This window comes from Pundamilia nyererei, unplaced genomic scaffold, assembly GCF_000239375.1.
Source record: "Pundamilia nyererei isolate P.nyererei 1_Seehausen unplaced genomic scaffold, PunNye1.0 scaffold00043, whole genome shotgun sequence".
Lineage (NCBI taxonomy): Eukaryota > Metazoa > Chordata > Actinopteri > Cichliformes > Cichlidae > Pundamilia > Pundamilia nyererei.
Genome location: NW_005187444.1, coordinates 2,478,855 through 2,493,702, shown reverse-complemented (window position 1 = coordinate 2,493,702; position 14,848 = coordinate 2,478,855). Strand labels below are relative to the sequence as shown.

The 14,848-nt window shown below is 40.2% G+C and overlaps 1 protein-coding gene across 4 annotated transcripts in view; it reads right to left on the bottom strand.

The window, feature by feature from the left end:
- Window positions 1-14,848, bottom strand: part of LOC102216224 (transcription factor SOX-6-like) — a 101,425-nt gene that overhangs the window by 48,318 nt on the left and 38,259 nt on the right. For all 4 annotated transcript variants that reach the window (XM_005731505.2, XM_013910447.1, XM_005731506.2 and 1 more), the window contains one exon: window positions 618-707. In XM_005731505.2, the coding sequence (XP_005731562.1) occupies window positions 618-707 (90 nt within the window). The remainder of the gene's footprint in view (window positions 1-617; window positions 708-14,848) is intronic.

Below are 14,848 nucleotides of genomic sequence, written 5' to 3'. Positions count from 1 at the left end.
TATATATGTATATATATATATATGCTGCTATTTTCACTTCTGAACACCAGAGCAGGTCGAGAATTCATTGGTCTTGGTTATTTATGCCTTTGTAAATGCTATTTGCTGATGTGGACTACAAAAATATAGGACCATGTGCAACCTCTCCTCTCATACACACCCTTTAATCAAAGGTACAATTTGGAGTACTTAGTGCCACCCTCACTGCTCGACAGGTAAGCCTGGCTACCATTTACTGTGCTGCTTTCATATGCAGAAACATGCAGCAAGTATACACACAGAGCAGAGAATTGCAGCGTATCTAACCGTTTCTTACCCTTGAATTTAGCGTTGCACAACAGTGTCTTTTCTGCGCACGTACCATTAGCTTTTATTTATAACACTCTTCATATTTGGGTGAACCAAAAAGAAAAAGGAGAGATTCCACAGATGCTGCAGGTTTTGAAAAAGGCACTACTTATTGTGGGGGGGAAAACACGCTTGCTGTCTTTCTCTTGTCTTGCCAACTGTGGCAAAGGGCACAGTTAAAGCAGGAACAGTATTTATCAGCATACACTTAGCATCTCCCTGAAAGAGAATGTAGATATAGTAGTAGCTGCTATCTTTCTCACTCTTACCTTTAACCTCCCCCAAGAATTCAGTGGCGTTCAAGCGATCCACGCGCTCCTTCCAGTCTTTAGAGAGGAGTCTTTCCATGCAAGAGGGTTCTACAAAAACAAACAAACAAACAAAGCAATTAGTTTCCTTTTATCAAGTCTGTTTCAATTTGTAACTTTCAGACAATAGCATCATATTTAAAATGAAATATGCATTTTACAACAGTCCACCTGTTCAGATACTAATGCTGAGGTCTCACAGGAGGCCTGACTGTCGCCCATAAACATAAAACTGGGGAAGTCGTAGAAAGAGGAGAAAATTGGGTGATGATAATAAAAAGTATGGAGAAGACACAAGAAAAAGGAAAACTAAGAATGAGTACATTTCCCATCAAGGAGAAGAAAAAATTTCCTCCAACTTTATCTAAAAAAAATTAAAAAAATTTAAAAAATGCAGCAGCTGACCAAATGAGAATGTCTGCATTGTTTAGAGATGGTTGTCTTTTTTTCTCACAATGTGTCTCAGGGCCTCAGGATAATAGACATCAGAGACACGTGGTCTCATAAGATTCATAAGGTCCCATTTGTTCAACTGGAGTCCTGCTGTGAACTTTACTTCAACAATGGGAACTTTTCAATTCTTCACCAGGCAAACAGTAGAGAGACAAACTTGGTAGAGACAGATATCTGCACATGTGCAAGCGGGATTGTTTGTGTGCCTCTGTCTGTGTGTGCGACCTGCGAATGAAGAAACAGTAAAGTGTGCACATTGTCAGGCATCAGCAAATAAATGTAAGCAAGTATAACCTGTTAAGTCTTGAGGTATATTTTGTGTTGTAATCGGTCTCCACTATAAACCCTTTAAATTTAACAGTATTTGTTTCCAAATGGAGGCAAAAATATAGTTGCTATATCATCCTCATTTTAAAGGGTACCTATGAGGATGGGAGAACATGAAACCCAGTGCAAACACAACTTTTGTAATATTCAGAAGTTGACTTTGTCAGAAAACACTGCTGACAGCTCTCGGCCCTCAGTGTAACAAATTTTTCCAGCGTGTGCTAGAAACACATAAATACGAGCTGTTCTTCTGCTTCAGTCACCACCACAAGCCAAAGGTGACACCAAAGCCTGAAATCTTTAAGCATAAGCACTACATTCAGAAATACAGCACCTGCATTACTTACTCTGTGTGTCCAATTTCTGCACACGTTACGACACAAATCTTTAAGGTCCTTCATTTGTGTATACACTCTTGTTTTTCTGCCGGCAGGTGTGTCATAGATGGTGTCATGGTCATGCACGGACCCGTGAGGAGGCCTCAGTCACCAAGGACATCAAAAAGCGCACACACACACACTCGTACAAAAAAAGGAGACATTCTTGGGTGCAGTGTGGAAAACATGCCCCTAAGGGATTGCCTGATTTAGAATGGTTAAGTCAGACAATAGCTTATTTGTGGTGCCTTTATCCTGACAAAAGACGCGATAGGCATTCATAAGGGCACATGGTCTATTGTGAATGGCTTAATGTTTAGTTTGTGCGTATGGGCCCATTGTGCGGTCATGAGATGCCGTCCACCAGCCGAGCACAGCTTCCTTATTAGGTCCATTAAAACCTTGCATGTTTACAGTCGGATTATGATTGTTGTAAATAAGCTGATGCAGCCGTCCTCGTCACATGGGTTCAATGTAAACAAAGAGGGGGGCGGGGGGCAATGGCACCGACGTAGGGTGGCAGATATATACAGAACAAAGAAACAATTTAAAAATGACAGAAATTTTTTGTGGTGATTTCCCAAATTAGGCAATAAACAGCGGGTATTTCCAGGCAGGCGGACCACATTGAAGTAAAGTAATGTAATGAACATAGCTTCCACCCCCTCCGGACAATGGAATCCACCTGATTTTTTTTTTTTTTTTTGCAGATTTACTGTACAAGTGGCTCCACAGGATAAGTATGTGTGTACATTTGGTTCAAGGGGTGATATTTATGGCTGGTAAAGGAGGAAGGCTGTGGGACAGAGGCAGGATGAGGGGCTTTTCTTCTAATCACAAGACCTGAAGACGCCAATGTGCACTTGTGCAGTGCGCCTTGTATCAAACAATATCAAGGAACCCAATTTATGAGAGCACTTAGTGAAGAAAATACAACCTATAACTCCAAGACACATCTGCATAAGTCAACTGTATGTGTACTCTATTGCACAATTTACACTCCTCGTACTGATAAACAGATCAGATGAGGAGACTGTGGGGGGATGAGAGCGGTGTGGTACGAAGAAAGAGGGGACGAGGAAGAGGACAAGAAGAGAGGGATGAGAGAGGATGGAGGGAGATGTTTTACCCTAGATGGCTCTTTATCCGTCACCGCAACTGAGTCAGGGTTCAAGTGCTGTTTAGATTGGTGGGTGGATAAAAATTCCTTGCTGTCCAGAAACAGGCCTCTTTATCAAACGAAGGATAATACGGAAATTGGATGGGTTAAAAAGACGAGGGAGCGGGTGGATGTTTTGGCTGGTGAGGGAAGTAAGGTTACATTAAAAGAACAAAGGGGAAAGGTGGAAAGCAGGACAGGCGGAGACAATGTTGAAGAGGGAATGATGAAGATGACTGTTTCAGCAATTTGGAAGAATTATAAAGACAAACTGAAGTGGGTAAAAACAAATGGGAAGGATGACATAGAAAAAGTAAGAATAAGGAAAAACTTTGTAAACAATATCAAATAGTTGCTGATGTGTTCTTGATGCTAGAAGCACTCCGAGAGCGCATACCTCCAGCAAGTCAGCTCACTCTCTGGGAGGTATTTACTTTTAAGGGTTTAACAGTTTTGGATTTTGCATACATTCTTTTATTTTCTTTGTTCTTTAAACAAACATACTTTAAGACGTCTGTTGTACAGTAAAAGTGCAGCGTGCAGGCTTCTAATTTTAAGTACAAATATTTGTTATTATTATTATTTATGTGGATATAGTACATGTGCACCATGTATGTCACTGTTAGCAAAACTGCTTTAAATGTTTAGTAATAAATATAGAGTGAAAAAAGAGCGCAAGTTTATATTAACCGACACCCCAAAAATAAAACGCATTTAAGTTGTTATAAACTGTTAGTGTAATGTACATAACATTACATTATACTGTTAATCAGCTATACTCAAAAAGTATCCCATCCCAACATTATCCCTTTCACCTTCAGGGTAGTTTATTGTCCATGACAGAGAGGTCAAAGGTCAAAAAACACTTGTAAGCACAAGCACAAGTTATACTTCTTTTTTTCAATTTTTGACCAATAAATCCTTCTTGAGTTGAACTTGAAGACCTCAATATATGTTAGTCACATTTTAATGGACCATTAACATGAGCCCGCTCGACACCCCTACACAGTTTAACCAGAATTCATTCAAAACGTATCGAGCTACTGTGTTTACAGACAGAACGACACACAAACACTACCAAAAACATAACCTCCATGCTGGAAGTAATAAAAACTTACTCTCCCAAATCAAAACACTTTAGACATTCCACATCTGGAAATTCCCTTTTTATTTGTTGTACAATAAAAAATATTTTCAAAAAAGACTTTGTCACAAGCAGAAACAAGTATGGAGAAGAGACAGACAGGTAGGGTGAATGAGCGATAAGATCAAGTGAAAGCGAGCCAGAAGGAAGGCGATGAGGAGAAGAAGCGGCTGAAGAGACGGAGTCGTAGTAAATCAGCGCTGAGGCAGCTAGCAAGCTGGCGAGTGTTTAGGGTAAACACACTTTTATCACCTGTCCCCACGCCAACCTGCCAAGAGACAATGTTTTGGGTGTTTTACATGAGCCACAGGCAACTTACTGTGTGCTTTGCTGTGTGTGTTTTACTTAGTGTATGTGTGGGTATGTGGCAGGCAAGCATCAACAGTCCAAAAGAGCAACTGCCAAGAAATACACAGTGTGCCACAGGCTTCTACTATATGACTGTGTCACTCTCTTCTCACTCTTTCTTTTAGCCTACTTGTTTTTAAAAGTTGCTCATGAAATGAACTTTTCAGCAAAATGTTGGTAAGTAACAGATACGTATGAATAGGAGTAGAGAGCTATTTCTCTCAGCCTAGAAGAATGGCTGTGTCGGAAAAACCACCACTTCACTTTCTAACAAGAGAGCTCAGTGTGAAGCCGTGGAATAATCTATCCTGCCAAATCCTTCATTAGTGCAATATTTATCTTAAACATGCTTACAACAGGTGTGCAACATATTCCAATGAAGTTTGTTTTCTAACAAAAATGTTTAGGATATACATATATTTTGAAAGTTTAGTTCACTCACGCTGAGCAGATTTTAGTGTGAAAGCTTAAAAAAAGTTCCTTTAAATTGTCCACATACATCGTCTCTTTCAGTCTCTCAAACAAACACATTATGCTTAGTGAGAGAGCTCGGGAACTCGGAGCCCTGGAGTGTGCAGTCTAAGGCCAATGTAAAGAGAAAAAAAAGTATTAATCTGAAAAATTACTTAATGTAAAAAATAACAAAATCCAGTGTTCTAACCGGTGCCTGGTGTTTGTGTAACACACCCACAGTTAAAAAAAGAAAAAAAAAACATTTTGTGTCTTCACTTCACTACTGAATGTGTGTAAATGGAAGCTGACAGCTACACTTTGCACTTCCAAATTTATGCCAGTGCTATGACTTCAACTGCAGACCCCACAGGATCAGAGAGAGAGGACAAGAAAGAAAGAAAGAAAGAAAGAATTTGAAGAGACACAAAATTTAAAAAATACTGTTTAGAAGAAGCAAAGAGAAACAAAGCATAACATTTTGATGTTAAAGAAACATTAATGTTGAAGAAAAAACCAGAGTGAGAGGCAGACCAAGAGAAACAGAGAGCGCGAGCGCAAGACGGCACGAATGATAGAGTAAAAGAGAGAAACAGAGCAGGAGAGGCACAGAGAGAGCAGCTGTCCTAACAGCTGGCCAGCAGGATTGATGTCTGAGTGAAATAAAACTCAACATATGTCCAAACACGAGGAGACGGGCTAGCCAGGAGGAGGAAAGAGACACACACACACCCACATATACGCAAAAACACACAAACGCAAGCATACACACACTGATATGAGAACACTGAAGCACTCAAACATACATCCACACCTCACACACTGATTAAAGAATGTCAGTACACTGCTGAGACATTTAATTGCACAGAGGGGGGCGCGTAGATAACAGACGCATGCACACACACACACACACACACACACACATGTTCAATGACCTAGCACTTCTCGCTCAGTGTTGTAAAACCATTAAACTGCAGCGTGGTTAGCCTGGCTGCGTGTTAGCACGGTGTCCATTTCACACAAACTATTTTCATCTGTCAGATGACACCCGGACTCTCTTGTCAAAGAACATGGCCTGAGAAAGCAGCCATTGATCCTGACCGGGGGGGGGTCTGCAAGTAGCCCTGTGCAACCCTCTTCACATACATCACCCTCCTTGTAAGAAAAACAGACACACACACACACACACACACACATTCTTTTGCCGTCCAGCAATATGCTTGCAGAGGGCCACTTGTAGGAGGAACCGCATTTATTGCAGATATCATTTAAATCTGTTACATTTATAATCATAATCACATTACAACTAATGCTACACAACAGGACAACAGGACTTATGAAGTCATATACATATATGAACTTTATTTTTTTTTTGTTGCAGGAGAAAAAGAAAAGACAAGAAATTCCTTACTTATTGCTTTTACCAGCTCATCTATCAAATGTCAGAACACTGTGAAAATGAAAATTCACAATTGAGAGACCTAAATTCGGTATTTAGAAACAACCATAGAAACAAATATTGAAAAATGTATTTGACACTCCACATCCAGCGAGTGTCAAAACTCATGCTAAAGATTTTTTATTATCCTACGTCATCATCAAGAAATGCATTTTGCTCCCTGTCTGGTGTAAACCTGTGATGTTGCAGGAGCCTGTAGATTACCTAAACCCCTTTATGTCTACAAATTCATGTGGTATGAAGCAGATCTTGTATGAACAAATCAGCTGACTAAACTGCAGTCTAAATAAAACATCGATTGCAACGCAAAATTTAAGAGGCCACCTGAAGACACCACTTTAGCAATGTGTCGTAAATCTACTTGGCATTTAATTGGCATGAAATTTGTCCTTTGACAGTTAACAACAACGTTTTTATTCATTTACTTTACCTGCAGCTTAGACAACGTCAGCTTCCAACATCGCTCGGGTGGGGCTTTGAGTCACATGCTAAAAATACTCATGAACTACTCCCCCCAGCAGTGTAAAGCACTTTATATGATATAAGAGGGGCGTACTGCTGAAGACTGTGGGCTGAAACCGGGCACTGAATTAGATAAAGTATAGTGTTTCTACTGAAGGTGTGACTTTAATACTAGAAAAACCCAGCTGTTGATCCCGGCGGTGCAGTCAGAGAGGTCAGGCCTGCTCTGAATTACTACACTGATATCAACAGCCGCCGCTGCCGCCTGAACGTGAGGAAACAACAAGGTGAAAATTTGTCCTCGAAGCAAAGGTACTGCTTTCTACAGCCTGCTGCACACTGCTGTGACAGCAGGATTTGAAGATAAAAGTGAAGGTGGTAGAGCTTAGCCACTTTTGGAAAGGACTTGGACAGATGTCACATCTTACTTGCGGATGATTTTATTATTTAACTTTCAGTTATTTTAAAAAGTAATAAAATACACTTTATTTATTTATCTCCACTCTTTATCTGAGTGATGGAGAATAATTAAGCAGGTCTCGCTGGCAAGTGTTTAAAAACCACCACATACGCCAGAGCTTTGGATTTAACTACACAATTTTGTATATTTAAATAAATCTGTGACCTGCTTTAATTTAAACTGCATTGACTGAAAAGTTTGTAACATCAAGTTCTGCGGATAAAAGAAAGAAAAAGAACGAGTTATAAACAAAGTAGCTGGGCTTGACCACACTTAATAGGACTTTGGTTAACAAGAAATTTAGATCTGTATTTTTTTAAATAAATAAAAGAAATTTGAAAATGAGGGCACTTATATCCAGGCAACAAAATTGCTTCTTTGTCAAACACACAGTCCCAAAAGATCAGTTCAAGGCCCAAGCTTCTGGCTCCACTTTAGATTTAATATATGAAATCTTATCCCTGCTAGCACACACACACACACAGACATGAACAAATGTATACACACAGAAAGATGTGTTGTTCAGGCACAATAGAAGTGCTGTTTTGGGTCGGGCCCCCACGGGAGCTGGTTTGGGTGGGGCCTGTGGTTTTGGTGGAGGGAGAGGGGGCTCCGGGAGCTGACATTGAGTCTGGGCTACGTCCTCATTTATTTCACAGCAAACCAAAGAGAAGAAAAGGCAAGTGAATCCAACAGAGCCGTCAGAACTCCAAACCATACCCACCTGCCCCAAGCAGATACTGTCGCATCACAAAAACAATAAAAAAGGGGGGAATGCAGCTGCTCCTCAAAACATCAATGACAGGAGAAATGATCAGACATACCTCTTAAGAGGTACTATCAGCACGCAGTTTTAACACATATTCAGGGTTAACACTGCCATAAAAATTTTGCTGTGAAAATAGTGGCTGGTTTCTAAGAGTGATGAATCCCTCTGCATTAAAATAATTAAAAAACATTTAATTTCATAGTCAGCCTTATTTGAATTTTTTTCCATAAATGTTCTTTGGAAAATGTCTAAAATGTCTGTGGTTTAAAGCAGAGCGCAGAGTTCAGAATATGAATTCATTCTAAGGAAAATGACAGAAATTGAAATGAAATTTTTTTTAAAGTCAGTCTGATTTTACACAAAAACTGTGTTATAAACAAGCGAAATTAATAGATTAGATCATTTTTGTTTAAGAAGAAAATAGCATTCAATTACAAATCAGACTGGAAACGCAGTATCCCGCATATTAATGTGTGTGTGACGGTTTAGTCGAGACAAACAATTTCCATCGCAGTTTGTAACGCAGTGCACAGTCCACATCTTTGAGAAGCCACGTCAAACATGCTCCACAGGCCTCAATTTATCTTGGCTGTGACACAGTCGGTATTTTTTTCCATTACGGTTATATCATGCTGGCCTTCACCAAATTATCAGGATCAAATTGGCACTTTGCTGAAATCCTAGTAAAAAAGGAGGACTTGAGAAAATTGCAATTTAACCTGATTCTTTTGGACAACGTTCAAAACTGTTCTGACAAACCACATTGCATGCGTTCATACCATATGTTGGCTGGCCTACAGCCAAAGTGAGCAGGAGAGGGCTACTGGGCATATCCCACTGACTGTATTTGCACTCAAGACTCACAGGCTGTGCCTGATCATTAGTAAAGAGATCCCTATCAATTACAGACGAATAGATTTAACCCAACCACAAGAAGTCCAGGGGGAGTCAGCCTGTTGCCAGAAACAAGGAAGTACTGACCAGGAAACACAGCGATATGTAAAAGGAGATCAAGTTTAAGATTAAAGAATGACGTTTACTGAATTTTCAATAAAAATCTAGCCTTTTCACAAATGCTGGCCATTGGCTATAATATGGCGAGTTCAGATGAGATGTTTATTGGTGTGGAAAGCTGAGCTACATGCACATATGCACAAACAAAGCCTCTACCTGCACACAATCACATCTCAAGCTGCCAATCCCATAGAGGAAGGCAAACATGGTGCCAGAGCCAAGGCTTTGTTAATTAGCTAATAAGCTTAACTCTCAGGGCCAGCCCAGCTTGCTTGTTAAGCTGTCATCACTACTTCCACCTGAGTGTATGAATCCATAAGCCTTCACACACACACACACACACACACACACACACACACACACACACACACACACACACACAAACACACACACACAGATGAGGCACATGGGGCACTGGCTCACAGGGCTCACGCTCAAAGTTCAGTCACCATTGCTTCTTCTTCTGCAGCTTAGCTGACGGAACATACAGAGTATTTAACCTTCACACAGTATTGCTGACGAGCAAGGGTAGCACCTAAACTGCTAATAAGATCAAAGATTCATTCATTATAGTTACAAGTGAAATCTCAGAGGGAATGTTTTATTGAACATTATAGCACTCCCAAAATGCCCAATAGTCAGAGCGCACACTCTCCCTCGGGTGGAGGAGTGCATGCTGCACAGTTCGAGTGGCTGTAACAACAGAGATGTTGAAACATCTTTCAGCAGTCAGAAAGAACCAAGGCAGAATGTTTCTATTGTCACAGAAAAACGGGGTTAAGTGAAGGTTTGACCTTGCTCTGACCTCCTCTTCCAGCTGGGGATGCCATTATATTGGTGATTGAGTGTCCAGCTCTGGTCTGGCCTCAGCACAAGACATAGTGCAGACACCTCCAAAGTGGACAACATAGGCTTAAGCACACAGAACAAGGCTACTAAAAGTGCAGCTTCAAAAGAGCTGCAAATGTTGATGTCACTGTGTATGCGTGGAAGATAAAGTAATGTTTTTTTGTGTACTGATTACACTTTGCATGTAGGTCAGAGTTTGCTGTTTTTACTATGTCTAATTAACATACAGTGGCTTTGACTATTTATTTTTGTGTAAAAGGTTTTAAGCCCTTCTGTAAACTTGGGTTTAAACCAGTTTTTCACATGAAATTAGCAACACTGAGTTCTTTATCCAATTCGCTGTCAATTTTAGAAGTTTAACACTTAAAAACCACAGCTGTCCTGCTTTATCAGGAATGAGTGGTTGCGGTTTATTCATAATTTGACTGATAGTGCAAAGCTTTGATTGGTGCACTCTGTGACATCACATTTTTCCCATTACGCTGCTGTCATTTCAAACCGGAGAGAGACGAGTGCATGCACAAATGTAGAACTCTCTGATGAAGCAAGTCATATAACACAGCGGTCCCCAACCCCCGGGCCTCGGACCGGTACCAGTCCGTGAGTCGTTTGGTACCGGGCCGCGAGAGTTGAGGCTCAGGTGTGAAATGTATGGTTTTCAGGGTTTTTATGGGTTTTGCGTTATTTTGTTATCGTTAACGTGTGTTATGAATAAATCTTCTTTTTTTCGGTACCGGTACTAGTTTTATTTTGTTGTATTTATCCGCAACACCTTAAAGGCCGGTCTGTGAAAATAATGTCGGGCATAAACCGGTCCGTGGTGCAAAAAAGGTTGGAGACCGATGATATAATGCATTCAAAGCCGAAACAGGACAACGAACCAGAAAAAAAGACTCGAGGAAGTTCCGGCTCCACAGAAATAAATCAATGGAGGCAGACACAGTGACTCACAAAAAGAAAGACAGATTTGTTGGATCGTAGAAATGCATCATCATCTTACCACTAATGTTAGTTTGGATGTTATGCTTTTGCCCATTTCCATATGATGTGAGGGGCAGTTAGTGGCAAATCTGAAACTGCACCACCAGTCAGTACCAAACAGGCTCAGAGTTTACATGAAAACTAAATGTGTACCTTGAGGTATTGGCTACATCTGGTGTTTTTCTTTGTTAAATTGCATGGATGCAAATATAGTATGGACATGCTGCCCTAATGGAGCATGTTAAATGCATTTTCACAGCAGATGGCCGCCCCTCCCTGAACCTGGTTCTGCCAGAGATTTCTTCCTGTTAAAAGGGAGTTTTTCCTTCCCACCGTTGCCACGTTCTTGCTCATCGGGGGTCATTTGATTGTTGGACTTGTCTCTGTATTATTATAGGGTCTTTACCTTACGATACAAAGCACCTTGAGGCAACTGCTGTTGTCATTTGGCACTATATAAATACAACTGAATTGAATTGAATCTTTTGTTGCTAAATTCAACTCCAGTACGGGTCGGGTAATAAATTAGTCACACAGGTGTCTGTTTTGTAACCGCTCCGGAGTAGTGCAGTGTTGCCGTAATTGGACCTGATCTCATTTGCAAATGAAAGACATGGATTGTACAGTAATTCATACAGGCTCAAGTGTAAGCAGGGATTAGAGTGATGTTAAGTGTTTGCCAGGCACCAAAGCTGCAGTAGGCACATTTAGATGCCTGACTAAGTTGGCACCAGGGCACTTTCCCCATGCCAGACTCCAACACTGCCCCCGGGAGGCATGACAATACAGATAATCATAATTCACTCATCAAAACGAAGGGAACTTGATTGCACACTTGAATGGGTTTAATGTCTGCCAGGCAGTAGCCCAGAATGGCTGGGTTTGGCATTCAGTTAAATGTGTCCACTTCTGAGTGTTGTTTCCCTTTTTGTAAAGAGGCCTCAAGGAGATGAGGTGAATTCAGATTAATAATGGCTAAGAGAAAGGATGTATCAGTGTTCAGAGACAGAGAATTGTCTGGGTTATTACCGTAATTGTTTATTCCAAGCTTTTATTTCCCAACCTCTCCATCTCTTATTTTTAGCTGCAAAGCGACTGAGGATGGAGTATTTCCATTCAACAACAAATCTAGGACCTGCTTTTTTCTGTTTGTGTGTTTAATTCTGATCTTCCGTCACCCTGGCCGTGAACATTTTATTCAGCAACCAGCCTACTAGTCTAATAAGTGCTCTAACGGTATAGAGAAACCCTTTTGTATGCAGAAAGCTTTTGTAGCTAAAGCTTCACATAAGACAGGCACAATTCAGCATAAATACAAAATTCTCCAGAAAACACCAGACCTTCACCCTCTTGGCTCCCATGTTGTGAGAGTCTAGTTGAAAATGATGCATTTTCAGCAACTTAGCTGCGTGGAAATACTGCTACCTGACACAGTCTTAAAGACTTCTTGATAAAGCTTTTAAAAGCTGAGGCTGTCTTTGTGTGAAGATATAAATAAATAAATAAATAAAGTCACGCATAGCAAAGCGAGGCCATGTCTATTCAGTAGAGTTGTCACAGGCACTTAGGGCACCTCTGAGAAGCAGACTGCTAACAGCGTGCCGACAGGGGGTAAGCGCAGCACGAGGGCTAACAGCGACATCATCCACACTTTAGCTCCGGGCCACAGTGCATAGGGGTCAGCCACGTTAGGCTAAGTGAGTGCTCGGTGGTTGGATAGGGTCTGTTCCATTTGATCACACAGCCAATCTAACTTGGGAGAGCTCAGCTGACTGAGCCCTTAGCAGCAGGAGGCAGAGGACAAGGTGAGGGGCAGTATTGTTCAGAGCTTAATGTGCTTCCCATTTGAGTGGCGATGATCAAATCTGCTGGGGCCGTAAGAGCATTCTGAACAAACTCCATTTTAAGTGTGAGTCAAAGTTAACACGCGCGACTAAAGAGCCAGGGGAAAAAAAAGACTTGGCTCAAATGCAGAATTCCTGAATATTTGAATTATACAATAACGCAAAAAATTATCTCTGATCTACTCCACACAAGACCTCAGTATATAGGTCTATTCACCACAATGGCCTTGCACTCCTTTCTGCTTTACATTCTTTTAACAAAACAAACAAATCAGACAGCTTATGCATTTGGAATCCTTCGTCCTCACCAGTAACACAAACGAAGATTTATTTTAGGATGTGAGCAAGGTTGCCTCTTGCAAAAGGATTTTTAAAAAATGTGCTAGAAGTGATTTGAAATGCTCCAGGAGTTGAAGGATAGAAAGAAGATGAACTGAAAAGATAAATGGAAAAAGACAATAATCAACTAGAGAAGAGAAAGAGGCAATTAAAATAGGAGGCAGTATTCAAGCAAATTAACAAATGAGGGGAAAAAAAGAAAAAGGATGTGGAGCGTTATTGCTCATCGGGTTTGAAAGCTCACTCGATGAAGCATTCAGCCTCTATCAATCACCTCATTTTTGACTAAATTCATTAAGAAAAAAAAAAGCAGAAGTACCCGTCAGTCTCCGCAGCTAAGCATTACCAAAGCACTGGATGAAAGACATTTTTACAATGCTTCTACAAGGATCACAGCAATTCGCATGAATGATTACAAGGCCCTGAAACACAATTACTATTCAAGCAAGCCCTGTATGATTCAGTGTGCCTGGTTATACTGCACACGTTTACCTTGTTTGTTTTTGTGTAAGTGTGTGCAGCATGATCAGTGCTAGTACTGCGGATAATTAGCAAAGAACGAGATGCTTAATATCAAAGTGATTTTGAAACATCACTGCTATTCTTACTGTTACTAGTATTACTGTATCTTTTAGCATAAGCATTGCTTCCATAGTTAACCATCATTGTTGATGATGTTAATTAAACTAGCCTTTTTATGTTACAAACAATGATATAATTATTAGCTATGTTTAATAATCATAAATAATTACATTTCCTTGTCATATTTCATGGAGCATAAAGTATTGAATTTATCAACAGTATATTATGCATCGCATCATGACCCTGTGATGATGCTGCTGACCTGCCCAGGATGTATCCTGCTCCTCGCCATATGGGAGATCCAGCTGCCCCACAACCCTGAACTGAATAAGTAGTTAGGAAAATGATGGACAAATGGATGGAATTGCATCATAGAGGTAGAAATAATTACACTAAACCGCAATGTGTATTTCTTAATGATGAGGAAATGTTATTTTTGTTTTGTGATCAAGTTTTGGGGTTTTTTTACCAATCAGTAAACTTGTCCTCAGTCGCAACATCAAAAAGTCCATACTGCTGTTTTGTTGAAGTGCCTGGTCTATCAGAGATACACACAATGGTGCTCTTATCACCTATTACATCATCTCATCACATATGGACACTTGGCCAGGACCCATTTTGTTTTTCACATTTTAACACACTGGGAGTTTCATTTTTCAACATGCAAGACTATTGTTGTGAAAGCAAGACTAACTCAGATCCTGATCTTGTAAATGTACGTCAGCAGTCCTGGTGTTTAAACCAACCCAAACACTGAGAGAAAGCAAACGAGTAACAAAGCTACACAGTTCATGAACAGGAAGTGGACTGTGAGCTCCAGGATCCGTCTTGTAAGTTTCATCACATCAACTGCATACTTTAAACATCATTTTAGACGTGCCTTTCATCATGGTACTAGTCATCCCAATGTTTTTACAGATGATCTGCACAGTAGTAAACAACCATGTATAAAGTTTAAAAAGCATCAGTCTCACCTTTACAAGATAGTTTCCAAACCAATTATTGTCAATTAATCACCATTTCATTTATTGCTAACTAAAAAACATTCTAAATAATTCATCATTTAATCATGCTATTATTAGCTGTCGCCCTGAATCACTCATCTGTAGTAAAAGGTCTCTTTGTATACTACTAATATAAGATCAAACAGACTTTACTTTTTTAATATTGTTATA